Here is a 26431-nt window from a genome sequence, read left to right as displayed (position 1 = left end):
AGGGGTTTTTTGGAAGGAGCGACAAGCGTGACTCGACGGCGAGGGATCATGTTGGCGAGAAGGGGGGAGGTCATTTTTGGCTTTCCTGCTTTATCACTCTCAACACCTGCACAGCGACTTGGGGCGCAGATTTGCGGGCGCGCGAGAAGCAAAAATCGAGCCTGGTTGAGACGTACTCTGACCGGAACTCGTATGGAAAGGAGAGGCAAAGGGAGGCAAGACGAGATGCCCGTCTCGGATCTTCAAGGCATGCTTTCGGGCATGGAGCCGACGCTCCACGTCGAGCCGTACGTCTACCTCATCTTTTCCAACGAATCACCTCCCTCTTTTCCCTTGCTGGGGCCCGGGGGACGCGCCATCATTCCGTTTGCTCAGATCGCAGAAGATGAAGAAGGAACGACGTTGATCGTGCGTCGAGCAGAAGCTGAAGCTTTGAATCGCAGGCCTGATTTCGTAGCGAGACGCATCACGCTCAAGGTTCACTCGGCTCTGCAAGGTGTGGGATTGACCGCTGCTGTGTCTGCTCGGCTCACCCAGCTCGGCATCTCGTGCAACGTGATTGCGGCAGGCAGACACGATCATCTTTTTGTGGATGTGGAAAGAGGAGAAGATGCTTTGGAAGCGTTGAGACGACTTTCCCAAGAGGCGAGAGAGGGATGAAACCAAAGGGGCATCGACAAGGAGGAGGGGGGAAAGATCTTTGGTAGGATTATTGGTGCACCCAACCTCCGTCCAACGACCAGCACTTGGAAGTGATGTATGAATTGGTCAGCAGCAATAAGACCTGTCCAGGCAGTGGAGGTCGCAATCAGCATGATTCAAAAGGGGGCAACATTGGCACACCTATCCAAGCAAGCGGCACGACTTTGGCTCCTCTATTGTCATCACGAAGCACGAATGCTTGAACTCACTACGTCAGCCACCTCCTCTACCGTGCCCAACCTTCCAATCGGGATGTTCTTTTGCAACGCATCCTTCATCTCGGGCTTCTCGTCAGTGTTGATCATACCGGTTCCTGTGCGCATGGATGGTGCAGAGTGGGAACAGCAGATGGAGATGAGCCATGCAGACTCTTCGCAATGGCCGTCCGCCGCGGCACTCACCGTCGATGAGAGCAGGAGCAACAGCATTGACAGTGACTCCCTCTTTGGCATACCGATTTGCCGCCCAACGCATCATTCCATGCAGCGCCGATTTGGAAGAAGAGTAATGTGGACCTATCACACCGCCCGTCAGAGCTGCTACGGAGCTGCAATAGATGATTCTTCCGTATCCCCTAGAAGCCATCTCCTTGATGCAGCACTTTGTCAGCACAAAAGGACTCAGCGTGTTGGCCTTGTGAAAAGATGATTTTGTTTGGCTTGGTGTGAGCATCAGTGCACTGCTTCGATGCTCGCTCTTGCAGCGCCCTCACGGCGAGCTCTTCGCTCTCCTGTTCCACCAGTACGAATGCTATGTTGGCCTCCCACTCACTTGCCAAGTGCTCTTGAAATCCTCTACCGAAACATCATCCATATCTCCCAAAGGACCCAAATGCTTGCCTCCATTGATGCCATGATTGATGAACACGCAATCCACTCTCCCAAACCTCTTCTTGACCCGTTCGTAAAGCTCGACCGTCTGCTTCTCGTCGCACAGATCAGCCTGAAAAGCTTCTACCTGCATTTGGGCATGCTGCTTCTGCTGAGCAGCATTTTGGGGAATGTGGGACTGGATGGCAGAGATGGTGGAGCGGATGCCTTGCTCATTTCGATTGTAGCCTAGCGCTAATGCTCGAGGAGGAAAACGCTGAGCTAAAAGCTTTGCGGTCGAAGCGCCTATTCCCGACGAAGCGCCTGCGCCAACGCAAGGCGAAAGCGCACAAAGTAAGGGAGAGGAGCCACGTTTGAACAAGCTTTAGCCTCTCTCTCTCTCCCTCTCCACGTGATTGGAGGTATGGCGCAAAGGCTTGCGCTCTATGCTCACCTGTGATCAGAACCACCCGATCAGACAAGTCCTGATCTTGATCCCTCCTGCTGGTCATGCTTACCGATACGTGCGCGCTTGTAGAAATGGCCACACACAAAGTGACTTATCGCTTGCCGCTTTTGCTCTTGATCGCTGTCTGATGCTTTGCTACTGATTGGAGGATGCAGCTACTGATTGCAGAATTCAGATGGAGGATGTGCCAAAGGATCTCGCATCGGGGATGAAGAGCGGATCAACGGAGCGCTTATTGTTTCTCCAGAGTCAATCAAGTGGTTACTGCGGTTAAGTGTGCCACACGCATGGTGCCGAGGGCCGGCAAAAGCACTCACACGGCATCAGCATCATCCTCGCCGGCCATGCGCACGCATGCATGCGGCCCGGCAGATCGAGGCGCTTTGCCCGCCCCTCCGTCCAACACGACCTCCACATGCTGCGTGCATCATCATCAGCAGCTGTCGACACCTCACACTCACGAACGACCATGTAGACGTGCGCTTTCGACGCTCAGTCTCACACAGAGTCACGAATGGAGCGAATCGTAGGGAACGCGCTGCTGCTGCTGGCTGCTCTTTAGCATGACGTTCCCCTTTTGCTCCCTCCCCAATCGCACATCTATCTGCCGCTGCTTCTCCGCTACCTGCACTCAGCCTGTGCCGAAAGCGGACCCTGCTGCCATCCTTGCCGGCGGCCACTGATAGCGTGCACTGCTGCCGTAGGGGGCGCAGCAGTCAGCAGATGAATCAAGCTGCAGTGCATACACCTCCACATCCTCGAGCAGTCGAGCAGTGGAGAGGGTGAGTGCAGCGCAGTCCACAGTCAGGGTCGACTTCACTCATTCAGCACTCCCGCTCCCACTCAGCCAGCACTCCCACCCAACTTTGACACATCCGCATCATCATCCGATCACGAATGCCTTGCAAATGTGATCTGTGAGAGAATCTTCAAGAACAGCCGTCGTGCAGGTGAGCAATGAGGTGTCCCTCGATATCGGTCGCACGGCTAATCGGCTTCAACAGCAGCATCAACACACCAACATTCTCCCCTTGGCGTCTCACACAAGCACTCTCCTCAGCCAATCGGACAGCACACGCTTCGCGTTGCGCATCCACACAAGTCACCGCTGCGCTACGAAGCTTGAGCACGACATCCAAAATGTCTGCCCCAAGCAATGCTCAAAAGGTTTCTGCTGGGACGTACACTCCTACCCAACTTCAAAAGATCGTCTGGGGTTCAGGTAGCTTGTCCAGTCTGCCCAAACTGGTCCAGCTCGTCTCTGTACCTCCTCACGCTTCTGCAGACCAACCAAATCATCCTGCCAAAGCGATGATCCTGACCGGCTCTTCTCTTTCCAAGACATCCATCATTCCAGAAGCGGAAAAGATATTGGGCAAGCATTTCGCATTGACGTACACTGGCATTGGCGAACACTCGCCCGTCGAGGGCATACGCAAAGCTTTGGGCGGGATGAAGGAGCACGGAGCCAATGTGATTGTGGCTATCGGAGGTGGAAGTCCCATCGATGCTGCCAAGGCCATCTCCTACTACGCGCACCAAGAAGCGCAACAAGACGAGGACAAGCACGGCCGCAAAGATGGCAAGGATGATGACTTTATTCCCATCATTGCGGTCCCCACCACGCTCAGCGCTGCACAAACATCTCGAAATGCAGGCTATACGGACGGTGGGAAAAAGGTGGGCGTGAGCGATGCGAGGATCGTTCCTCGGGCCCTGGTGCTGGATGCCGATCTCACGCTCCAAACGCCCGAAAGGCTGTGGCTCTCGACGGGAATGAGGGCGGTGGATCACGCGATCGAGCTGCTCTATCGACCCGATCCTTCGCCCCTCTTGCGCAACATGTGGTTAGGCGCACTTCGCGATCTCTTTCACCTCTTGCCCATGTCAAAATCCCAACCTCGAAACGTCGACGTTCGACAAAGATTGCTCCTCGCTTCCGTCGCTTCGCTCTGGTCGGAGGATCGCGTGGGGGCGTTGGGCTTGTCGCATGCCCTGGGACATGCGTTGGGCGCTACGTACAAGATTGGACACGGAATCACAACCTGCTTGACTTTAGCACCCACCATTCGTCTCATGGCTCGACTTCCCCTCGACAAGATCGGCACCGAACAGCTCGTAGCGCTTTCCGAGTCCCTCGACCACATTCCAAAACCCTATCGCGTCGATGCTTTGCACGACGACATCGCACCACCTACGGGCGCTCTGTTGCAGCAGCAACCTTACAAGGAGCTGGATGAGCAGAGCGCAACGCCTCTGAGACAGAGGGCAGAAAAAGTGGCAGATGCGGTGCAAAGGTTGGTAGATGATCTGGGATTGCACAGCACCCTGCAACCATTGGGCGTGCCCAGGCAAGATTTGGACAAGAGTGAGTACGACATTCCCGACGCTTAACAAGCGCTCTCTCTCTCTTTGCTCAGCTCGTTCCCTCGACGAAAGGGGGGGACGCGCGCGTGGGATTCAATCGAATTAAAAAGTAAAAATACAAGAAGAGAAAGCTGACGGCGCTCCCCTTCCCCCCTCGCTTGCCTTTTCCCCCCTTCGACCCACATAGTCGCTGCGCACGCTTCTCGCAAGGACGAAGATCTACACCGTCGAGTGCTCGAGCTACTCCAGAGCATTTACTGATCAGAGCGGGAGACACGCCCCCAGCAATACGAAGGGCTCGGCAAGCTGTTGAAGCGTCACCTTCGCATAGCGCAATTTCATGCCCAGCACGCAGCGCTCGACAGAGCGTTCAGACCAGGGCTGCTCGATATCGTGCTCTCCCTCGCGCGTGTGAGCGGTTCAAGTCATTCGACTAGAGTGACCGAAGATCTGGATTGTGAAAGAGCTAGGGTGCTTGCTAGTGTACAATGACTTTCGCTAAGAAACGTGGGAATCCCACTGCGGCAAGATTTTCTTCCCGCTCAAGGATCTTGCCGGCGTGAACAATTTGGGTGCGCAAACACTTGGTGCGAGGGTGCGCGAGCAGGTAGAGCTGTTCAAACAAGTCCCAACTCGCTCTCCAGATCTGCGACGTGCTTCTCGCGAAGAATGAGAATGTCGGCGTACCGAATGGCCGTCTTGAGTTCTTCGCACGCAAGCTAAGTTGCGGGTGGAGAAGCAAGGTAAGCGCAATGGAGTGCCCAAAACGTCTCTCTCTTCAAAAGACTCACGCTGATGAGCTTGTCGGCGTTGAAAAGCTTGGAGGTCATGCTGTGCATATGACTATAAATACCAGATGCAGACGTGGCGCTCAGTAGCTCCTTCTCGTTCAGAGCGAGAATGGCTATAGCCACGCGGAAGAGTACGACCATGCCCTCAACAAAGAGCACGTCCCACACGCGAAACAGTGTCTGGTCACGAATTTCCGCACGACGCACAGAGACGAGCGGCGTCAATTTCCGAGCGCTGTAGTGCGATACGCTTTCTCACTCACCTCGACAGGTAGACAATCAGTGTACAGCGATAGGAACCAGGCGAAAGTGACAGCGGGCAAATCGACGCCAAGCTCGTCCAGATGTGCGCGCAAGTCCGGAAGGAGCTCTCCAACCAGATCGATGAGAACCCTTTGGTCCGCTTGGGAGACGAGGAGATGAGAAGTGTAATACTCGCTCGGCAAGATGCGCTGCGGCAGCGAAACACAAGATGAGCAACCATTCCCACGGCCCCCCACCAGAGTGCAGCGACGCAGCTCACCTCGATGATCATGACGAGAACCCAGAACGCGTCTTCCTCCGTCGCATGCGTCAACAGCAATGTCGCTGCCAGATTATTCATACCTTGCAAGCGATAGCAGCGCGTGAGCAGCGTGATCATAAAGCCCACTCTTGCCATCGTGCTTACCTTGGCAATATCCGCACGTCGGATTGTACCACGAGTAAGCTACCAGCAATCGGCGAAGCTTTGGAACGCCTGGACCATCTCCTCCAAAATAGACGTTGGTCGGCATGGTGCGATGCACGTCCAAATCGATCTGTTCTGTGCACTGATTGGCATCCCCTTGATGCTCAGCCAGCAACTCCTGATACTTTCCAGGCTCAGCAGCCTCAATGGCTCCGCTGCACTCCGTCCAAACCTTGGCGCGGTAGCACAAAGGAATGCCAGCCTGGCAGAGGCGCAGAAAGACGCGCCAGTGATCCTTGCCCAGCTTGCTATCGCCCATACGATTCACGCCGATCATTCCCTGCTGCCAAGCTTCCTCGGGCACATCGTCCACCTGAGCTAAACCAGTAGCATTCTCGGAAGCGCTTAAGCCCAACATCTGGCCGCCGCTTTTGCGTACAGCGCCGGCTAGACGAGCTGCGCCTCCCGCGCTGGCGTTCGCAGCCTGCGACGCGGACGGGCGAGTGCCCGTTCGGGACGTTACAGCCTGTCTTCTTTGTTCCAGAAACTCGTCCCATTTCGTCTTTTGCTCTGCTTGCTGATCTTCGTGCATTCGCTGCAACTGACCCAAAAGTCTCTTGACAGTCTGCGATGTCGAAGCCGGGCGCGGTTTGGCAGCCTTCGGCGTTTCGATGGTGAGCGCATTGGGCGCTGCGGGTTGCGAAGCAAACTGGAATTCTAGCTCTGCCGAAGGACTTGTCGGACCTGATTCAGCGGTATTTTGCGAAGGGACGCTGAGAGAGGACGCCTCCGTCATGGGCTTTGCGCGCGCCACAGAGAGCATCGAGTGGGTCGTCGTCGGGCTTTGGCTGCTGCCGCTCCTGCTTCCTCCGGCTTGCATACCCGCAACCTTTTGAGAGTAAGAGGAGACGACGGATCCTGCCTCGGAAATGTGGGATTCTGCTCCATCGAACAAGTCCTCGTTCTCCGCCAGCGATGTAGCTCGCATAGCTGCGTCGTCAGAGACCGGCCCGTCTGGCGACTGCGCTTCCTCTTCAGAATCCGGAGTGAACAGATCGGCATCATCTTCCTTTTCATCTTCGCTTTGACTATCAGATCCGCCCCTCGCCCGCACCCCTACTCGAATGCCAGTGAGACAAGCTGGCGCAGGGGTAGCAGCGCGTCTCGCTTGACGCAAGAGGCGCACATCTGCCGACGTTGCGTCGTACACAAAACCGTAGCGATCAGTGAGCAGCTCCGCCGCATCTTGCTCGCGAGCATTGATAGGCTCGGGCGGGGCCATCATGACCAAACCCTTGCCGCCATACACTTCAAACTCATCACCGGAGCTTTCGCTCGAGCCACTCTCCTCTTCCAGACGACTCAGTGCCTTTGTGCGCGAAGACTTGGCTTGCCGACCTGGCGCAACGCGCTGAGTTACGAGCTTGCCGCCTCGCTTGGCAAAGATGGCCAGAGATGGCGGTTTGCTGTCATTGGCGATGATGGGTTCTAGCTCGACTGAAGGTGCCGGTGCTGCTGCACTCGGTTCCGAAGTGGCATCATCGCCTCGACTGTCTTGACGCGCAGCTCTTGCGTCCTTCATGGGACTCTTGCCCGAATCTACGCTGCTCCTGCCGAACGAGAACATGCCAGGAACTCGAGTCACATTCGGCTGCACCGAGTTGGAGTTCGATGGATGTGATGGCGTTCTAAGCACAGCCCCATCGCGTCGTCGCTTTTCATTTCGCCCCAGCGTCTGACCTAGTCGTGCAGCGCTGGTGCTGCCAGAAGCCCCGGAGGCAGAAGGGGGTGCAGCACGAGCTTCTACATTCCTTGACGCCTTCAGGCTTCCACTCGCGTCGCTAGCGGCGCTCGATACCGACGCTCTCTCTTCTGCTGGGCTGCTCTTGTCGAGACCGGCCTCTAAATCTCTACTGGCGGGCACGGTGTCACTCTTGGCTTTAGGTGCCGCAGCATCCGCACTCAAAGCTTCTTGCAGAGCGTCAGAGACCGAGACTCTGTCGTCTTCGGTGGGACGAATTTGTGCGCCCTCGTCATCGAGCCCGGTTTTGGAGACGGCAAGGGTAGAAGACCCTACTAACGATCCAGAAGCCGCATCTGCTGTGCCTTCGCCGACCGAGAGAGCCGCTGGGGTGTCGTCGGCTCTGTTTGCAATCTCCTCTCCCTCAGTCAAGCTTGTCGCTCCTCGAGAAGCGACAGATCCTGGAAGGGCGGGCCTAGGGGACGGCTTCGGCTTACGGCGCCACGCGATGCTGCCCATCATAGACAAGCCGCTCAGCACTCTGTTGCTGCCTGTGCCCGTCTTGTCGGACGAAGTGCTGGAGCTGCTCGGTGCTCTCGGGGAGCTTGGAGTACTTAGGGACGGGGCCGAGACAGAGGCAGACCTAGCGTGTGCTGTCTGCGGACCTTTTGGAGAGGAATGCAAAATCCCACGGCTTCCCGCAGGCTGCGCGCCGTCGGACAAGTAGCCGTCCGCTTCAACGTCTGCTGGACTGACAGCGTGCACGCTAGGTGCAGCTTTCGTGTGCGAAACCGAGCTGGATCCCCACAGACCCCACGCAAAGCTCGAAGGGGCGACACTTTGCTTTGAAGCCGAGGACTTTGTCGAAGAGACGGAAGGCGCTCTTGATGACCGACGCGGCGACTTGTCGGATCCTTTGTCGAAGATCTCCTGAGTCGACCGCATATCTCCTTGCTGACGTGCGCCTCGGCTCGAGGCTGTTGGGTCTGCGCGAGCGTCTGGTGGCACTACCGCATCCGAGGCATCGTCTCGAGCTGAGAGCGCCGAGGCGGTGTCGCCAGTGCTGCTGTGGAGCGACCGACGCGCTCGTACAGTGCTCTGATCATGCACCTTCAAGTGATCTCTGGACAATTCATCGCCCCCTTCTGCAGCAAGATTTTCCAGCATCGCTTCCCTGAGCGACTCTGGCAAGCCCTCGTCTCCAAGGCTGGTCAGCTCCTCTTTGAAGCTCGAACGCTGGCCATTGTTTGTCTGCGTCGCGTCAGCGGTGCTATTGCCCTCTTTGCGCTCGTCGGCCTGAAATGTAGGAATTTCGGACTGATCTGTGGCGTGCATCAGAGCGCGCTCCACGCGCAGTTGCGAGACGCCTGCTCCTCGTAGAATGTCCTTCAAAGCCGTCTCTCGCGCATCGTAGCGTCGCCGCTGTGCACCGATCGCAACGACGTGCTTCTTCTGCATGCCTTCCAGTGCCTCACGATGTAGTGATCCCTCGTCTATCGCGACCTTGAGAGCGATGCTAAGCTCTCGTATTAGGCTCGTGCGCGTCGCAAGAATGGAGTCTGTGTGAGCACCCACGCCCGAGGTCAGCCCAGCTTCGGTAGCGGTGCCTTGTGCGGGCGACGCAGAGTCGGTTCGGGCACCATGGGCAGGCTGGGTGGCAGATCCAAAAGTGGCGATCCGCTCGAGATCGACGTCTGAGAGCTGGTGGAGAGAAGAGAGGTAATGTCTGCGCGATTGGCGCTCCGCCACTCCTTCTCCATCGTTGTCGCTCTCTGAGGGGGCAACAGACATAGCCTTGGTCGGCTCTCGCGCCACAGATGGTGGTATCGGCGATCGAGCAGCGCTGCGAGATGGAGGTCGAGTCCGAGTGCCGACGGTCAGGTTGCCAGCTCTGGAGGGAGCTCTAGAAGGTACGGGACTGACGCGGAGCCTGTCATTCTCGTCGATTGTGTCATCGCTGCTGTAGCCGGACTCGGCGTCACCGACCGAGCTGTCCGCTTTCGTTGAGTGGGCGTAGGGATGCGCGCTCGGGGACAGTCGGAGCCGATCTGTGAGTTTGGAGCTCGACGCGTGCGATTGCCTCTCCATCTCATCTGCTCGATGGGCCAGCTTCTGAAGATCGAAATAGCCCGGCCGAGTCCAAGAATCAGCCGGTTGAGCGTTCGACCTCGATTCTGAGGCTGATGCATCAGCTGTCGAAGCATCTTTGGATGTGGTGGGCGTCGCTAGATCTGCGCTCAGCGCCAATGGATGGCTCATCGCGGCACTCGAGTCGCACTCGTTAGCTCATGAGCTGTGTGATCCGCGGTAGGGTGCGCGAGAGCTGCACTGTGCATCGCCGATGCTGGCCAGACTGAACAACGACGCCTGAGCTCCAATGCGATCAGGAGGTGTCATTCGACTGCAGATCGAAGTGGGGATCGTGAATCGAAAGGCACGAGCGGTGCATCTGAGGAGGATCAATCATGCGTTCGCCTCGTAGCTGCTGTGGTCAGGTGGAAGTGGAGCATGTAACAGTCCTTCGGAACTTTGCCCGCATGTGCGAGCGAGGCCGAGAGCGTGAGTTATGAGAAGTGGGCAAGCTGTTTTCGGGTGAGAGTCAAGCCGCGTGCGAGTGTTGAATGCTGCATGGACTCTCTCTCTATGTTTAGCCTCGGTACATGGTCGTGTGCATCCATGTCTTTGCTCACCTTGCGATGTCAACTCATCAAAGCTGTGGCTTGATTTGAACCTCGATCGCAGCTGCATGATGGTCCTCTCGCGCGCGGTCGCATCATGGAGGTGGGCGCGCGCTCTTCCGCGTCCAACAGCACCAGTTAACCCAGATCTGCAACTGCAGCATGCATGCAGCGAGCCCCATGCAAGCGCGGTCTGCTTCTCTTGGTGCACGCGCTCGGGCATCATGCATCGACCACGTGGCCAACACCATCACGCTCACTCACGACTGATCGTTCTTGACTTGAGACCGCCTCCTACACCAATCATCTGCTCGCTCAACGCCTTTCGGCGCGCTCTCGTGTGGAATAGTGATGCATGACTCGAGGTGAGTCCTGATTCGAGGAAGTACCACACAGCCTTCAGCTTAGCTTCGCCAGTGCAAAATCTCAAATGAATACAAAACGGTGCACGCCTAATCAGGAGTCATCTGCAGCGCATGTACAGCATGAGCGGAGATTCCAGATCCGCATGGCATACGCATGTCGGCGGGGTGATGTGTGATCGAGTGACAGGCGACAGATAGCGTATATAGGCAGCACGGCCAGAAATTAAGTCACCATCGCGCAAGTGCCACGCCGGCGGCGATCCAAGATGCGCGCATTCTAGCTGCTGGTGCTGCTGCTGCTGCATGCAGACCCGTCTGCAACGCGTAGGGGCGGCGGGGTGAAAGTAATGAGTACTTACAACAAGAATCAAGAATCGAGAATTGAGTTCCAGATTTTGATTCAAAGTGTCATGCACACAATAAGAATCTCAATATAAAGGCTGTCTTCAAGATTGATATTTGTGCATCTAGACGGCCAGTTGTGTGCAAGACTTACGAGGATGGGTGCGTCGGCATACCAGTCTAGTCAAGAGTCTTGAGTGTGTGTAGCATCCAGCAGCAGCAGCAGCAGACAGCTAGCTATATACAGCACCGCGGGTCCATAGCGCGCACGATCGAAAGCGATATACTTGGCAGGACGTGCCGTGCTTCATGCAGCGCCATCGCTCGCATAGACTGGTGACCACTCACACATCACACACGTCCACCCTCAAGCCACTCTTGCACACACGCTCAAAGCGCTCTCTCGCCCTCGCAGGCTCCGCATCTCATTCCGAAGCTGAGCATACCCCATCGCTGCTTGCTCGCTCGCCCGCCCGCTCGTCCGCCTTTGCATCTGCTTCGCATCAGCAGCACAACTTCTCAGCTCCATTCACTCTCAGTCGCAAGCCTGACGCTCGACGCCTCTCGCTTCTCTCCATAGACTTTCCAGTAGCGCATAAACGCGACTCCAAGCTCGACCAATCAAGCGCATACAGTCCCATCCAAGCTCGACCAATCAAGCGCATACAGTCCCATCCTTGCAGTCAGACGAGCACCATGCAAGCCGCTTTCCTTCGAGAATACAAGTTGGTCGTGGTGGGAGGTGGTGGTGTAGGAAAGAGCGCACTGACAGTGATGTTCATCCAAGGTCATTTTGTGGACGAGTATGATCCGACCATCGAGGGTGAGTGTGTGAGGCAGCGCGGGTCGTGAAATTGCGCGCCTAGGCTGATGCTCGAACCTCTCGACGCCGATCAGACTCTTACCGAAAGCAATGCGTCATTGATGAAGAGGTCGCATTGCTGGATGTGTTGGATACTGCGGGGCAAGAAGAGTACAGGTGAGCATCACAGGCAAAGCTGGATCGCTCATAGGCAGCACCACTTCGATCAAGCCTGCACAAGCTCCGCTGGTCATGAGAGCGAGCTTGTAGAGTCGTGGAGCTGACATGGAGCTGCTTTGACGATCAGTGCGATGCGAGAGCAATACATGCGCACAGGCGAGGGTTTCTTGCTCGTCTATAGCATCACCTCGAGGAACAGCTTTGAGGAGATTACGACATTCCACCAGCAGATTTTGCGCGTCAAGGACAAGGACTATTTCCCAGTGATCATTGTTGCGAACAAGTGCGATTTGGAGTACGAGAGGCAAGTGGGCAGTCATGGTGAGTGGAGCTTCACCCCTAGCTGCGTCCATGCATCTTGTCGCATACTGAAAGTTGCATGCGACATCTCTTCCAGAGGGTCGCGAGTTGGCCAAGCACTTTGGATGCCGTTTCATCGAGACTTCGGCAAAGCAGCGCATCAACGTCGACGAAGCCTTCTGCAACCTCGTGCGCGAGATTCGTCGCTTCAATAGGGAGCAAGCTGGTGCGAGGCCTGGTGCACCAGGAGCAATGGGAGCTGTGGGCGGTATGGAGTATGCGCAACCGGGGGGAAACAAGCAAGAAGGAAGTTGCTGCGGTTGCAAATGCGTGGTCTTGTGAAGATGTCGGGATCGGAAACAAGGAATTATTCTGGCTCGCCACTGCTGTTCCACATGCCAACCTCACGTCACGCTTTCTCAAAGCCATGCCGCTCTCTTGAAAGTCCTTTCCGATAGGCATCGTCCCTTCGCTACGCTGCACGTACGAGAACGAAGCAGCGTCGCCTGCTCGCGCAATGCCTTCTACTAGACTCTCTCTACAGCACTCACTCTTTCGCCTTTCGATTCTCAAATGACACCATCAGCGTGCGTACGCTTGCCTTCTCGCGCTCCACGCTCGACTTGTTTTCCTATCGGAGAAAGGAGCATTCCTCTCTAATTTTTCCGATATGCAAAATTGCGCTTTTTTCCATTACATTCGGTTGAGACCAAACCACCCACCAACTCTTACGCACACTGCTACCCATTTGACGTTCCCTGCCATCCCTTTTCTCGACTTGATCTGCTTCTCGCGATGCTATCCACCGAGTCACTTTTGCTTTCAAAACATCCATCTTCTCGTTCGTACGTAATGTGATGCAGGGCTTTCAACGACCCGAAAGCTGGCGTAAAGGGAAAAGGGAGGCACGTCATTCTGAGCTCGCTGACGGCAGCGATGATACACTTGAAGATGTGAATGTGCGTGTGCAATCATCCGGTCTTTTGGTCTGAGGAACCGATGTTGCGCACGCATTCCAGCACGGCCCTCTTCATCATGTCCGTGATGATGTGCGGCTGATCTTGGTCGAAATCGAGGGTAAAGGTAGCTCTTAGAGGTCCCTCGGAAGATTCGTGGGACGCAGCCGCTTGGCGCAAGTCGGAAAGCACGTCCTTCATCATCTGCACCGAGAAGCGGACATCCTTTGTGCCGCATATCAGGCTAGAGTCGAGGTTGATCTGCTTGCGTCCCGCATCGGCGTCCGCGTCCGCGTTCGCGATGGAATGCTTCGGGCGGGACGTTTGATGGTCTGCTTTGACTTCGGCTGGAGCACTGGAGTGGGAATGATGGGGTCTGAAAGGAAAAGCAGAGACCACTTTGAACCTGGATCCAGCGAGCGGAAAGATGTGTCGCGGTACAGGTAGCAGCTCTGTCGCAAGGGAAGGTGTGACATGTTCTCGCAAGAGCACGAGCGTGTAGGTGTTGAGCAAATTGGCACCCTGACTGAAGCCTACCAGCGCAATCCTATCATTCGGCACGCCCCTTTTGTTTAGATCCTTCATGGCGTCGACGATGCGTTGCAAGGCGGAAAAGATGAATGGCGCATTCTTCGCTATCATCTTCTCATCCGTCACTGATCAGCGATTTGCAAGAAGGAAATTTGGGTTCAGATGGATCGTGAACCAGGCGATGTGAAGCATCTGGCGCTATTGTGCCTATCGCAAGCTCACGAACCGGAATGCGCATCGGGGTACCACCAATCCCGCGCAGCTCCAACCGCTTCGATCCAAAGTGCCTTCTCCTCCCGCTTCTCTTTCCCAACTACAGCCTGCCCTTCAGCTTCTTTCGGCAGCACTGCTACCTCTTCCACTTTCTCTTCCTGCAATCCTTCCTTCAAAAGCGTGCAAAACATATCCATCATGGGCTTCGGCGTCTCGTTTCGTCCATGGATAAGCACAACGCCTACAGGCGCGCTCAGCTCGCTGCTCCACTTGCCGCCCGAAAGTCGAACGAGAATGGTGGGACCATGCACGTGGGGTAAGGGATCTTGCCAATCGGATGCTTCGCTCATTTTTGCCCCCTTGGCTATCTTTCGAGTTGATCGCGCTTACTTCGATTTAATGGAACTCGGTCACGAGTACTGCGATGAGCGGGATGGTAGAGCAGTCAACACCCACGATAAGCGTGCGTGCGTGCGTGGCATTCGCGTGTGCGTGGATGTTCAGACCCAAAGAGACGCGCGCGCGTGCGTGAACCGTATGATCAAGCTTTCATGCGCGGCCGTCGATAGCTTGATGATGAGCTTGACGAACCTTGAATGATACAAACACAGCTGGGATTGCTGTTCATCGAGTCTGACTGCTGAATGGTGGGTGCGCAAAGCCTCATTCGTGATTGCAAAGACCAAGAGCGCCGATCAGTCCCCGCTGGTGAGCACTTGACTGAACAAAGCCCGCGCGTGCGACTTCGCATGTCGAACCTCTTCCACACGAGAGCCAGCATCAACGATTCGCAATAACAGCTCAACCACCGCACCGATCTGCCCAAAAAAAATCATTTCCAAGACCACAAAGCGTGCATATGAAATACATTGACATTCAAAAGGATTGTTCGACAAGGGAAGCCTCACCGAACGCTCGAGAGCAGCTCGAACGTATGATTCGACCTAAGCAGAAGGTGAAGACTCCACAGCCTTTCCATCTACAAACATCACCTCGCCCACATTGACTCGACGAACCAACTCTCTTAGGGCCTGCGAAGTTTCAAGAAAGCAAGTACGAAATGAGAGATCGTCGAAAAGAGTCGATTGGAACGACAAAATTTTTCCCTGCAACAACAAATCGATCGCAACACCGACTCACCCTTGCTCCCCATTCAAAGTCGGACACTTCGAGCTTCGGGTGGGGCAAAGATGGCGGGAACTTGGTCAGCAGCGCGCAGTCACCTCCCTCTTTCAAGCTGGTCAAAAGAGATGACGTTGAGCTCACCCAAGCTTGAGCGCTGAAGCGGGCCCAGATCTTCGAGTCGTAGCTTATAAAAATAAAAAATAAAAATAACAAAAAAAATAAAAAAATAAAAAAAAAAAACAGAAGGAAAAAAGGAACAAGGAACAAATTTGGCGTTGGCACGAATGAAGGATGAGCTCACGGCATCGCGATCATCCGCCCATCCTCTTTGTTTGCCAGACCTCTCGGCACCAAGACTCACGTGTATAGCGGAATGGCCGTCTTGAACTCGTCCTGCAGCGTGTTCCAGAACCAAGGTCTAGCAGCCGCAAACCACTTGTCCACCTCTCCCTGCGTACAATGTGCCGCAACGGGTACGCGCACATTGACCATCGCCGCCGTTCTCTCTCCACTGGGATCCAGAAGCTCGCTGCCCAAAACCCTCGCCACTTCCAGCGCACCTTTGCGAGCCAGATCGTGCGTGTACCGTCGAAGCCTCTCGTAGCCTCCTAGCTTTTCCGCAAACGTCAAGGCAGCATCCACGCTCAAGAAGGAGCTCTGATCGATCGTCGCATTTGCAGCCCACTGTTCTGCCCAGGTATTTGTCTGCCCTGACGCATTCTCTACGTAGGACCAGCTAGTAGGCAGACTGGATCGCTGAAGATGCTGATTGCGCCTAGGCACGTAGAACACTGCACAACCTCGATGCGCATAGCCCCACTTGTGAATGTTGGACACGAAAAAATCCGGATCTGCCGCTTGAAGGTCGAGCGGAACTTGTGCAAAGGCGTGCGCACCATCCACAAAGCTCAGGATGTCGTGCTTCCTCAACAGTTGCACAAGCTCCACCCACGGAAGCTTGATACCGGGCATGCTCGAAATGGCGTCAAAGATGCCGAGTCGAATCTTGATCTGCTTTGCGGTGGCGGCTACGATGCTCTCTTCCACCGCTTTAAGGATCTCGTCATCGGAAGCGGGCAGCTTGATGGGCACAAGGACATCGTGCAGCTTGGTCTTCAGATTCGTGTGCGTTTCGTACACGTACGACAGCGTCTTGTTCACCGCTCCATACCCAACATTGAGCGTGAGGATGCCATCCCCATCCTGAAAGTACAGATCTCTCAGCACTGCGTTAGAGGCCGTTGTCGCATTCGGAATCAGCGCAAGTGTCGACGTTGGGCAATTGAGCATCTTGGACAAGCGTGACAAGGCGCTTTGCAACAGTTCATCCCGAGTCCTTAGCAGAAAGAGCTGTCGTGGAAGGAGCGGCCAAGGCATCAGGTAGACGCCTTGATCACGTGTAGGCTTTCATCTCACATCGGGGTTCTCTTCTGCTTTGTCCGACAGCGCTCTCCATGCTTCGAGGACGGGGATTGGGCATGCCCCGTACGAGCCTGTGGGGGAGCAAGATGCATGAGCGTGGAAAGACGGGCACGGTGTGCATCCAGGCTGTCATCCTAGACACTCGAACTGAGGCGACGCAGTTCAGAGCGACTCACCATTGTTGAGGTTGGTAAAGCCTTTTTTGAAATTCCAATAGCGAGCAGCGTCATGACCGAGCCTTGGCAGTCCATACTCTTCTTGACTCGCAAGTTTGTGAGCCGAAGGAGCCGGTCCCGCCGCATTCTCCGATTCACCAGTGGCCCACGGGTTGCTGCTAGACACGCTCGAGGTGTTCCGTGCAGCCGAATGCTCAGCATTGCCTGCTTGGCTGCTGCTGCTGGTATTGCTGGCCTTGTCCGACGCGGAGAGAGAGCGAGGGTCGAGCTGGGGTGTGGGGTCAGCCCAAGGATCTGCACCGGCGGACATGCTGACTGGGACGTGTGCGAGTGAGGAAGTGGGCGAGACGGCGAGGTTGCGCAAGGCCTCCAATGAAGTTTCGGGATCTGTCGTTGCTGAGGATGATGGAGCTGGAGCAGGAGCAGGAGCATCATCTGTACCAGACTCGACAGCGCTCGGGAGTATCGCATCCGACTCTGCTGCGGAGGCGTTGATGCCCGACATGGCGTACGCCGAAAGCTCTCCTCGAAGCCGGTGACTCGACTTTGCTCTTCGATCGATCGAGTCACAATTTGTCAGATTGCTGCACGGAGCAAGTCAAGAGTGTCACGGCTGTGTCGCATGAAAAGTGCCGAACGCACATGCGTCGCTTTGCTCGCAGCCAATCGAACGTCGTGGATAATCGAATTGTAAGCCCGCAGGCTTGAAGCTATACAGATCTGGATAGCCGTCTCAAAGAATGAAAGTAGTCTTGAGACGAAGGCGTGAGGCGATCACTGACAATCGTGAATCTGAAGGTTGACTGCAGAGAGGGAGTCACGAGTGATGCACGAGACAGCGGCCGCGGAGTCGTGAGTGATCGAGTCATGCGCGTGCGCACGGGCACTCAGGCTCATCAAGACTTTGACTCAAGCCTTTCTGACTCGTGACTGTAAATCACGTGACTTGACTTCAGCTGCACGCGCTACAGGGCCATCTTCTTCGCGAATAATCTCGACACTTTGTCCAATCCAAATCGTCGATCGTGACTCAGACTTGACTCAAACTGTTCGAACGCGAACGCCGCGCCGCGCGGGCACCTGCTGCATGCCATGCTGCACGAAGTCCGCCCTTCTCATGGAATTGCGATGACTCGCGCAGTGCCCCCATTGGGAGCTCGACGACCCGACAGGTATTTCGAGGCGCCCAGACAGTCTCCATGGTATGGCGCGGGACGCTTGCGACAGAAAAATCAAAAGAGGAAGAAATGCGCGCGCGTGCCGACGGCGCGACTTCGTGATTTCCTGCTTCAGTGGCGCTGTCAGTCTGCAGTCGTGAGTCGTGAGTCGTGAGCGTACAAGAGGAGCAGCAGCAGTCTGATGAGTCTTCCGAAGAGAGTAAGTCCTCAGTGCGGTGCGATTGCGGTATACTCGACTGCGGAGACTGCGGCGCCCGCCCTCTGTCGTCCAGTCCCTAATTCGTGATTCTGGCCCCCCGCCTGGAGCGCCCGCCAGCTTGCAAGACGTTTCTACCATCTCATTGTGATTGTGCAGTCGCAAACTCCTCGTGGGTGGACATAGCTCGACAACTTCCTTGTCCCATCGCGACAGCTTCCGAGTGGATGGATCGGAACAGGCGTTGGAGCCGGCCCCTTGACAGCACTTGCACACCTTGAAATTGGCCAAAGCACTCTGGAGCGCTACAACACGCGTCAGGCTGGCCGCACTCTGCGATTTCAAGCGCTGCCTGATATACCTCATGCTGATCGGATCAACCATCCGGCACACGATATTTCAAGCCGATTGGTACCGCTGTGAGCGATCCGACTAGCGCATCATGAACGGTAGCACCGTCAAGCAGTCACAAGCGGGAGAGGAGACTTCCAGACCGAGCGCGCGCCAAGACACCAACGATATGGACACCTCTCTACTCGAGGGAATGGATGCCGAGACGATGGCCCAAGTCATCATGCGTCAGGCTTTCGAGCAAGCCGAGCTCTATAACTTGTCCGCAGGACTGGCATCAACATCCGCCGTCGCGCCTTCCAACGGCGCATCCGCCAAGCCCGCTGTTGGCCCCACAAGCGCAGCAGCATCAATATCAAACTCGACTGCAAAAAATGTAAGCCCTGTATCCACGCCAGCAAGGCCAAGCCAGCCCGCAGCTCCGCCGCAAAGCTCTACATCCAGCAGCGCCGTCAAAGCTGGAGTGAAAAGACCGCGTCCGGTCGAGTCTGCCTCTACCACTACTGCCGTCAGCACAACTTCTCGTCCACCTCCACGGAAGCCCGCTCCCTTACAAAAATCCAGCGCCACTCCTTCTCAAAGCAGTCCGCCCAGGACAGCGCCAGGCCATCCTCCTCCACCCGCATCAAAGCCATCCGCAGGTGAGTGCAGCTCATTACAGCAAGGCAGAAAGCGTGTTGTTGACATCATCAACGTATCTGATTCAGCAGCCCCACCGATCGAGCCCTCAGCGACTCCAGTGACGGAGTCAGGAGGCGATCAAACACTTCAGGCCTACGCGGCCTTGAACGGCCAAGACCTCAATGCAGTCGCGCGGGCCGCCATGGGCTTGGATGAGCACGGGGAGCCTCTTCCTGGGAACGAAGAGACACACCGAGAGTTGGCAGACGCTCTGCATCGACTCTCTGCAAGCCAAAAGCAGGCACACATGGCCGGCAAGGGTGATGTCTCTAGCACTACGAATCCAATCTCTGACCCAACTCCTGCTCCATCGAAGATGGTCACGCCTCAGCGGAGCGCGCAATTCGCCAACATCCAATCGCTTTACGCTGAGAATAAGGAAACTCCTGCAACTCCAACTTCTCCCTCAGATGGTGGCGGTGAGGCCCCAAAGCGCTTTCAATGTCCTCACTGTGCGCGCGCTTTTGCTCGGGCATTCAACTTGAACACGCACATTGCAACGCACGATCCCGACCCAAAGAGGTCGAAGCCTTATACGTGTCCCTATCCTGCGTGCATCGCGCTGGGGGGCAGAAGCTTCAGCAGGAAACACGACTTGCAGAGACATGTGGCTGGCACGCACGAATCGGATCCTGAGCCCGAGATCAACAAGGACGGAAGATCTGGCGGCCTGGCTAGCATCGGACTTGCTGCGCCCGGACGAAAATTCAGGTGCAATGATTGCGGACGTGGTTTCGTCCGGCGCGATGTGCTCAGACGACACTTGTGCGACGCTGCGCCGGGTCGCGAAGGCGAAGCCAATAGCTCGAGAGATCAGGAGGCAAGAAAGGACGATGAAGCAGCCTCTCCAAACGCCAATACCAAGGGGAATAAAATGGATGAGGATGACGAGGAAGAGGAAGAGGAAGAGGAAGAGGCAAGCCACAGACGCAGCGTGCACTCTTCAGAAGTGGAGGAAGAGCCGGACATGGATGCGGCAGCGGCGGCAGCCACGGCCGCGGCAATTGCTCAGGTGCGAAACCTGTTCCTGGGACTGCCTAGCACGGGCGGAAGCACTCCAGAGTCGTTGTTCACGAGCATCCCATCTCCAGCAAGCTGCGCTCCTCCCACCTCCGCAGCCTCGCAACCACCCTTCATGCCAGCTCGTCCGCCTCGTCCCCCTTTGTCGAGACCTGCTCCTAGGCCCAATGCAGGCCCTTCCGCCCTCCCACCTCCCTTTAGACCCTCTGGCAACTTTCCTTCGGGCGTGCGTCCCCCTTCTCGTCCACCAGCGTCACCGTCGTCAGGCGCCAGACCTCAAAGTAGCGCTTATAGCTCCGCAGGCAACCTCTCTGTGCCCACTGCATCCGTCGCTCCCGTCAGTCCTCCCTTTTACCCAAGACCTCCGGGTGCACCTGGACGACCGACAACAACGACGAATCAGAGCAAGATTGTCAGACCGCCAATAGCTTCACGTCCTCCAGCACCTACGAGCGGCAACGTTGCTGCCCGATCACCAGCACAAGCAGCGGCGGGCACGACAGGCGTAGCACGCCCACCAGCCAGTGCGAACGCGTCTACACCGCAAGGTCCATCTCGTCCTCACGGTCAAGGCGAAGGATCGGTCGCTAGATCTGCGCAGGCAACAAAGACCGATACTCCCGCTCCAAGCGCTGATCCATCATCCTCCACATCCACCACCTCGTAGAGCGACTCTGCGAAGACTGCATACGGCCAATGACCACGGATCTACGGAAGCGCGATTCTGGCGATGCAAGCACGGAGGTCTGGGTCTTTCTTGAGCCGTGTAGTCTAGGAATGCAGGTTCTCCTTTTGGATTCTCATTACGGAAATTGTAAGATGGAGTGCTTGTAGGGTTTGTGGTTTTTGTTGTGCACTAATGTAGCGTCGAGATACTCACTGGAGGGACGCACTGCCGACTGAAGAGTCTGTTCGAGTCGAGTCGATCTATTGGGTAGGTGGGGGCAGTCCAAAGCATTCGAAGTCTGACTTGGAACTTGGCAGTTCATAGTCACGAGCGTATGGAAGAGGGAAGGTCAGTGAAGGCTTGAATCTTAATGCGCAGTCACGTCAGTCTTTGGAGCATCCTAGGCGAGCGCGTTTCATCGATCTACCAGGAAACCGAGAGGTGGTATACCCAGCTCGGACCATTCGAGCCTCTGAGAATATGTCGCGCTTTCTGCTTTGCGAGTTCTGCTACTGAATTCCACCGATGCACGGAAATCTGTTGGTCGTCGTTGCGCGAATGGAGACTTCGTCACGAATCACGATAGGCACGACGATGCGATTGCCATGACGCTGACCATATCAAGCTGCGCCGCGATGCTCCCAGACTCGTGATACGATCGCTCGTGACTGCTACTGGAGTTTCCCCTCATGGAGACAGCAAGCAAGCCCACGTTGTTCGATCCACATCTCGGCTTCGAAGTTCCCCTTGATTAAAGATTCTTGATTGTGGCTTGCAGTCGCGAGTCGCGAGTCACGACATCTGAACCTTACGACTCGATCATTCGATCGATCAGCACTTGCACTTGCCAAGCGGGGCAAAGCCGAGGCGAGCCGCCGCTCGGCACGATTGCTGCATGGCCACGACCCTTGCCCCGCCTCCTTGGATACTTGCGACTCTTGATCAATCGACATGTGCGGTGCTTGGTGCGTTCCTCGTCGCGCTCGAGATTTCCGATCAACATCGACGTCATGCTCCAGCACCCGTATAGGAGGACGAACATTCAAGATTCAAATTCACGATTCAAGATTGTTCGGTGCTGCAAACGCGTTGCTTTACATGTAAGCACGAATCAAGAATGAGAAGAAGCGAATCGAGCAAAACTTCGACTCGGAAATTGTCGTTCAGAGTCAAATCCTTATGCGCGAGGTCTGCTCATACAGCCAAGAGTATTCGTTTGGATTCTGATCGACTCGATGGAATCTACGTCCGATCGAATGATTATCATTCCTGATTACACTTCGCTGCTGGCTGCATAGTGCATACATGGGTCGGTGGTGGTGATTTGATTGCATGCCTGCATGCCGATTTGTGGGTGGATCCTTCGGCCGAACTCGAGACTCGGCGCCGATCTATGTTCGCGCCGAAATTCGCCATGAGGCCGACTTCGGAGGACTCGTCCCGACGACCGCGCGACTCACGGATACATGCAGCTGCAGAGCAAAGCAGCCGCGGCGGGCGCATATTATTACATGCTGGATAAAGAAAATGGCCGCGCGCGCGTGACCTGTTGCAGAATGTATATACACGCGCGCCGGCCAACACGACAAGGAAGCACTCACGCACACGCGTGTGCAGCAGCAGGACCGCGGGCTCTTAACAGGATCATGCAGCACCCATGATGCAGCCATCAGCCATCAGCCATGCATGCATGCATGTATGCATATGCGATGAGATCTGCTGCAGCTGCACAGATATTCTAGCTGCTGGTGCGCAGCAGCAGCGATGAGATGCTGGTCATGGCGGAGGCTGTGCCCCGCCTGCGTTTGGTAAGCTGAGCTGGGGCTCGCGATCGGGAACATCCATCCGTACCCGCGCACTCGTGACTGCTGTGACTCTTCTCATCAGCTCTTGGCTCCTCCAGCTACTCAGCATTCCCGAGAAAGGGACAGACCGCATCGCACTTGCTCCTTCTCCGGACCGCTCATCCAAGTATCCTCGCTCCCGCGGACGATGGTTGAGTTGATGTGAAATGTAAAGTGAAAGCAAGTGTAGTAGTAGAGAAGTGGTAAAAAGTATTGGCCGCTCGATCGTGTGATAGCTATAAAGGCAACAGCAACTAATTAATCAATGCGTGTGGACGCAGCAGCCCGCGCTGCTCGCGATGCATGCAGAGACTCACCCAGCAGCAGTAGTCTGCATGCATCCGACTTATTCATGGTAGCCAACAAACAAGTCACGCGAGCGAGCGCAGCTTGCTGCAGCAACTGCTCCCGAAAGATCAGGTCAAATGTGGATGAATCAAATGTCTGACTTCCACAACAGGCGCGAAGGGCAAAGAGGCGATGCTGCATGAGGCCAGATAGCTGCGAGGACCCTCTTTGCTTGACTCTGACTGCGTGGCTCAATCATCGTGAACTCGTGACTGTTCATGCACCCCTCTCTCGGCTTGGACCTTCCGCCATTTGAGCAGCGAGTACCGGTATGCATGTCAGCAAGTGTGCAATTTACCAAATTCTTTCCCTTGATTCTGCCCTGCTCGCTGCTGCAGTCACGGTCACATTGGCCCTCGACCTCGCTTCCACCCTCACCTTTGCCTCCTCACAGCCCAACATCACCATCTCTCGTCGCATTCCTTGGGACCTCCGTTCATCGTGTTGCTCCGATCCGCCCTCGTCAGACGCCCTCATCCGCTTCGCGCCATCCTCGTCGGATCTTCACCTTCCTCGCTGCCTCGACACCGCCTCTGACGGCGCAATGGCGCCCTCCCTCTCCCGAGCGTGGAGCGACTTTGCTTCTGCTTCTGCCAGCTCCTCTGCTGCCGGGCCCTCATCCGAGGTGTCAACAGAACCCATGAACGAGTCAGTCACCGCCTCATCACGAAGAGTCACGCCCTCCAGAAATAACGGCTTGCTGGCTCCCATTCAGACCCCTCGGCATCCTGGCTCGGCATCACCACGCTCCCGCGCAAGATCGATAGGCCGCATGGATGCATCCGAATCATATCGGCCAAGCGCTGCTAAGCGCTCCAGCGCTCTGCTACACTTGCAAGATCCCGATCGAGGTCCTGGAACGCCCGACTTCACCTTGTCTTCCACCTTCAGAACGCCCCGCGATGGTGAGGCACGTCTTGCGCAGAGTGCGGTGGCACCAGAGATCGGTCAGAATCAACATGGTGAGACCACTTGCGAGCGTGGTTGTTGGGATGTCCTGCTGCACGCAACTCGTGACTGATCATCGTACCATTCCCTTTAAGCAGGCCTGGCGCTGCCTGCTTTTGCACGTCCCCGACTTTCGTCCTTGCGCTCACTGTTTGGCGTGTTTGGCGCTGCTCAGCCTCCGGAAGGACGGCCTGTCGAGCAGCCTCGAGGAAAGCTGCGATCCAGCATGGATGGCAATGAAGAGGTAGGCGGCGCTACATCTTCCAGTCGATATCAGGGCTTGACAGCGTCGGCCGAGGCGCTCGCAAGTGACGAGGCGCCAGATGCTGCGAACCGCCACGCTCGCCGACCCACGCAGCTGCTTGCTATGCCCGCCGCACGACAGGCAGGGCCGAGCGGATTGCTTGGACTCAATGACGACAGTCCGCCGCTCACCCCGTCCTCTGAGGGTGCGCACGATACAGAGGGCACCGAAGACGATCTTCAACATGGCTCGCGCAATTCTCTGGATGTCAGGCACCATTACACTACCCCAAAGCATCATTGGAGCGCCGCGCAAGCTGCGGCTGACCGGCAATTGCACGCGACTCTGACTCCCACCAGCTCAGTGACGTCTGGACGCCTCAGTCCCGTCTTCAGCACAGTCTCAGCTGACTCGAACGGAACATTCTCGCCGCCTACGCGTCCTGGATCTAGCGCTCCACCTCACGCCAAGGCGTCCACCGGCGCTGCGTCACTGTTGCCCAGTCACATTGTGACGCCGCCTTCGAGCCCAAGAGGCGCTGCGCAGCAGCTAGCTCCTTCCACGAATGTGCCGTTCGCAGCAGCTCTCGCCTCCTCACCAGTGGACTGTTTCGTTTCGCTTCCGTCGCGTGCCAAGGCTGCGCTCGCGAGCGTGCAACTTCCGCCCATCCGCCCGCATCTGCCTGCGTTGCTCTTCCTCCTAATCGCCTTCGTGGGCTCGACCATCTGCATCGTATTGGGTCTGTCGACCTTGCCGATGAAACTGCCGAAGCATATTACCGGTCTGACCATCGAAGAGATCAAGGATGCGTGTCTGAGCCTCAAGACGTACAGCGACAGCTCCTGGCGAGCCTTCTTCCACACTCTCATCGCGCTTTGCGCCTTCTTTACGTGGAAGCAAGCGTGGACTATCCCTGGAAGCCTCATCATGAACGTGGTGTTTGGTGCAATGTACGGCTCATTCTGGGGGACTCTGTACACGTCGATCTTTACGTCAGTAGGAGGCATCGGGTGCTATCTGCTCGTCGCACCTCTTGCACCACTCGTATCGGCCCTGCCGGGCTTCAAGAAGCCGCTCGCAGCGATGCGGAGAGCGCTGGGACCCATGCACCTCAAAACTCCGGCGAGACGCTCGAGCGGCAGAGTGTCGAGCCGCAGAGGTTCGTGGAGGGGTCACAGCAGGCGCTCATCGACGATCGCCAAAGCGACTGCAGCAGCTGCGGGAGCGAATAGCAATATCTGGAGCTATCTCTTGGTTCTCAGGGTGCTGCCCATCGTGCCGTACGGCGCCATGAACTTGGCCTGCGGCTGCCTTGGCGTGCCTTTGCTTCCGTACGCAGTCACTCTGGCCGTCGGCAGCATTGGCTGGAACTTTACAACAGCCTCGATCGGCGTGCTCTTGTTGGAGGCAATGGAAGCCTTGCCGACTGGCTCTAGCGAGACTTTGGTGGACACGCTAGCATCTGGAGGATTTAGCGATGCGAAGCTTCCTGGCAGTGCCGAACATCCCCGTCTCGCCATGGTGGCACACAAGGCCAAGAGTGGTGCGGCGGCGATTGCGGAACACCTCTGGACGCCCGCGACCATTGCGAGGCTCGTGCTGCTGAGCTTGGTCAGCTTGGCGCCCATCGTCGTTCAGCGATACCTTAAGCATCGCAAACAAGCTCGAGGAGCGATGGACGGAGAGAATGGCGAGGAGGTGGAGCTGGAAGTGGCGGAGAGAGATGATTCGGATATTGAGATGGATGCGACCGAGGAGGTGGAGGATGATTCGTTTGCTGATGCGTCCATGTCCACGTTGCGAGGAGGCGCGGGAGATCGCTCCTTTTGGCTCAAACAGCAGTCGCAAATCAGAAGAGCTGTCGCCGTGCCTGTGGTGGCGCAACAACCTCTCCACTCTCCTGTCCTCTTTGACGAGAAGGAATTCTCAGAATACTTTGAAGATGAAGGGGGGGAGGATGCGCAAGATACCAATCCGTATGATGCCATTGTCAACCTGCAAAATCGCGTCAGGCTCAACTCGGCTGCTGCTACGGCAGCCTGAAGCGGCAACACATCGCTCACGCAAGGATGCGGTTAAGCCCCACTTTTGCACGTTTGCTTCGCCCTTTCTGCGCTTTCCGGAATGGGACCTGGCAGACAAGATACCTCCCGGGCAGCTGGCCGCGCGACTTTTGTTTCTGCGTCTACAACCCTCAATCGCGAATTCGCCGCCTTTTTCAGCACGCCGCCGTCGCATATGTTTACGCATCTCACACATCACACATACAGCACCTCTTCTTTTTCAATCGATGACGCGCGTCAGACCATCCTTGG

General features: G+C 56.3%; 9 protein-coding genes across 9 annotated transcripts; 5 read left to right on the top strand and 4 right to left on the bottom strand.

Moving 5' to 3' along the window:
* The first annotated feature begins 97 nt into the window (after nt 1–97).
* IE81DRAFT_325859 (hypothetical protein) lies at nt 98–784 on the top strand. The gene has a single exon (XM_025514643.1). The coding sequence runs from the start codon at nt 226–228 to the stop codon at nt 658–660; it is 435 nt and encodes a 144-aa protein (XP_025367313.1). The 5' UTR covers nt 98–225; the 3' UTR covers nt 661–784.
* IE81DRAFT_305570 (NAD(P)-binding protein) lies at nt 645–2096 on the bottom strand. Its single transcript, XM_025512328.1, has 4 exons — nt 1474–2096; nt 1104–1335; nt 912–1015; nt 645–784 (listed from the first exon to the last, which is right to left on the bottom strand). Exons 1-4 carry the CDS (start codon nt 1663–1665, stop codon nt 710–712), a joined length of 603 nt encoding a protein of 200 aa, XP_025367312.1. The 5' UTR covers nt 1666–2096; the 3' UTR covers nt 645–709.
* A 1024-nt stretch (nt 2097–3120) lies between these two features.
* On the top strand, nt 3121–4650 carry IE81DRAFT_342910 (Dehydroquinate synthase-like protein; the record flags this gene model as incomplete). The annotated part of the gene is made up of 1 exon (XM_025515720.1): nt 3121–4650. The coding sequence occupies one exon, from the start codon at nt 3121–3123 to the stop codon at nt 4372–4374; it is 1254 nt and encodes a 417-aa protein (XP_025367311.1). The 3' UTR covers nt 4375–4650.
* A 99-nt stretch (nt 4651–4749) lies between these two features.
* Nucleotides 4750–9275, bottom strand: IE81DRAFT_237599 (TBC-domain-containing protein). The gene is made up of 6 exons (XM_025511197.1): nt 9171–9275; nt 5809–9052; nt 5662–5744; nt 5402–5590; nt 5139–5318; nt 4750–5066 (listed from the first exon to the last, which is right to left on the bottom strand). Exons 2-6 carry the CDS (start codon nt 9005–9007, stop codon nt 4965–4967), a joined length of 3753 nt encoding a protein of 1250 aa, XP_025367310.1. The 5' UTR covers nt 9008–9052; nt 9171–9275; the 3' UTR covers nt 4750–4964.
* A 2355-nt stretch (nt 9276–11630) lies between these two features.
* IE81DRAFT_293833 (putative small G-protein Ras1) lies at nt 11631–12558 on the top strand (the record flags this gene model as incomplete). Its single annotated transcript, XM_025512024.1, has 4 exons — nt 11631–11757; nt 11832–11913; nt 12044–12237; nt 12314–12558. The coding sequence occupies 4 exons, from the start codon at nt 11631–11633 to the stop codon at nt 12556–12558; spliced, it is 648 nt and encodes a 215-aa protein (XP_025367309.1).
* A 2180-nt stretch (nt 12559–14738) lies between these two features.
* IE81DRAFT_325852 (PLP-dependent transferase) lies at nt 14739–17479 on the bottom strand. Its single transcript, XM_025514642.1, has 6 exons — nt 16640–17479; nt 16458–16534; nt 15403–16391; nt 15183–15225; nt 15057–15089; nt 14739–14947 (listed from the first exon to the last, which is right to left on the bottom strand). The coding sequence occupies exons 1-6, from the start codon at nt 17142–17144 to the stop codon at nt 14861–14863; spliced, it is 1734 nt and encodes a 577-aa protein (XP_025367308.1). The 5' UTR covers nt 17145–17479; the 3' UTR covers nt 14739–14860.
* A 976-nt stretch (nt 17480–18455) lies between these two features.
* On the top strand, nt 18456–20732 carry IE81DRAFT_349517 (hypothetical protein; the record flags this gene model as incomplete). The annotated part of the gene is made up of 2 exons (XM_025516400.1): nt 18456–19005; nt 19075–20732. The coding sequence occupies 2 exons, from the start codon at nt 18456–18458 to the stop codon at nt 20730–20732; spliced, it is 2208 nt and encodes a 735-aa protein (XP_025367307.1).
* A 1639-nt stretch (nt 20733–22371) lies between these two features.
* IE81DRAFT_237460 (hypothetical protein) lies at nt 22372–23027 on the bottom strand. Its single transcript, XM_025511194.1, has 2 exons — nt 22894–23027; nt 22372–22812 (listed from the first exon to the last, which is right to left on the bottom strand). The coding sequence occupies exons 1-2, from the start codon at nt 22911–22913 to the stop codon at nt 22509–22511; spliced, it is 324 nt and encodes a 107-aa protein (XP_025367306.1). The 5' UTR covers nt 22914–23027; the 3' UTR covers nt 22372–22508.
* Nucleotides 23028–23347: 320 nt separating this feature from the next.
* IE81DRAFT_237504 (hypothetical protein) lies at nt 23348–26330 on the top strand. Its single transcript, XM_025511195.1, has 3 exons — nt 23348–23572; nt 23640–23886; nt 23971–26330. The coding sequence occupies exons 2-3, from the start codon at nt 23697–23699 to the stop codon at nt 26157–26159; spliced, it is 2379 nt and encodes a 792-aa protein (XP_025367305.1). The 5' UTR covers nt 23348–23572; nt 23640–23696; the 3' UTR covers nt 26160–26330.
* The last annotated feature ends 101 nt before the right edge of the window (nt 26331–26431 follow it).

This window comes from Ceraceosorus guamensis (assembly GCF_003144195.1).
Source record: "Ceraceosorus guamensis strain MCA 4658 unplaced genomic scaffold IE81scaffold_78, whole genome shotgun sequence".
Classification (NCBI taxonomy): Eukaryota; Fungi; Basidiomycota; class Exobasidiomycetes; order Ceraceosorales; family Ceraceosoraceae; genus Ceraceosorus; species Ceraceosorus guamensis.
The sequence above is the reverse complement of the archived record's forward strand: the minus strand, read 5'-3'. Positions and strand labels throughout refer to the sequence as shown.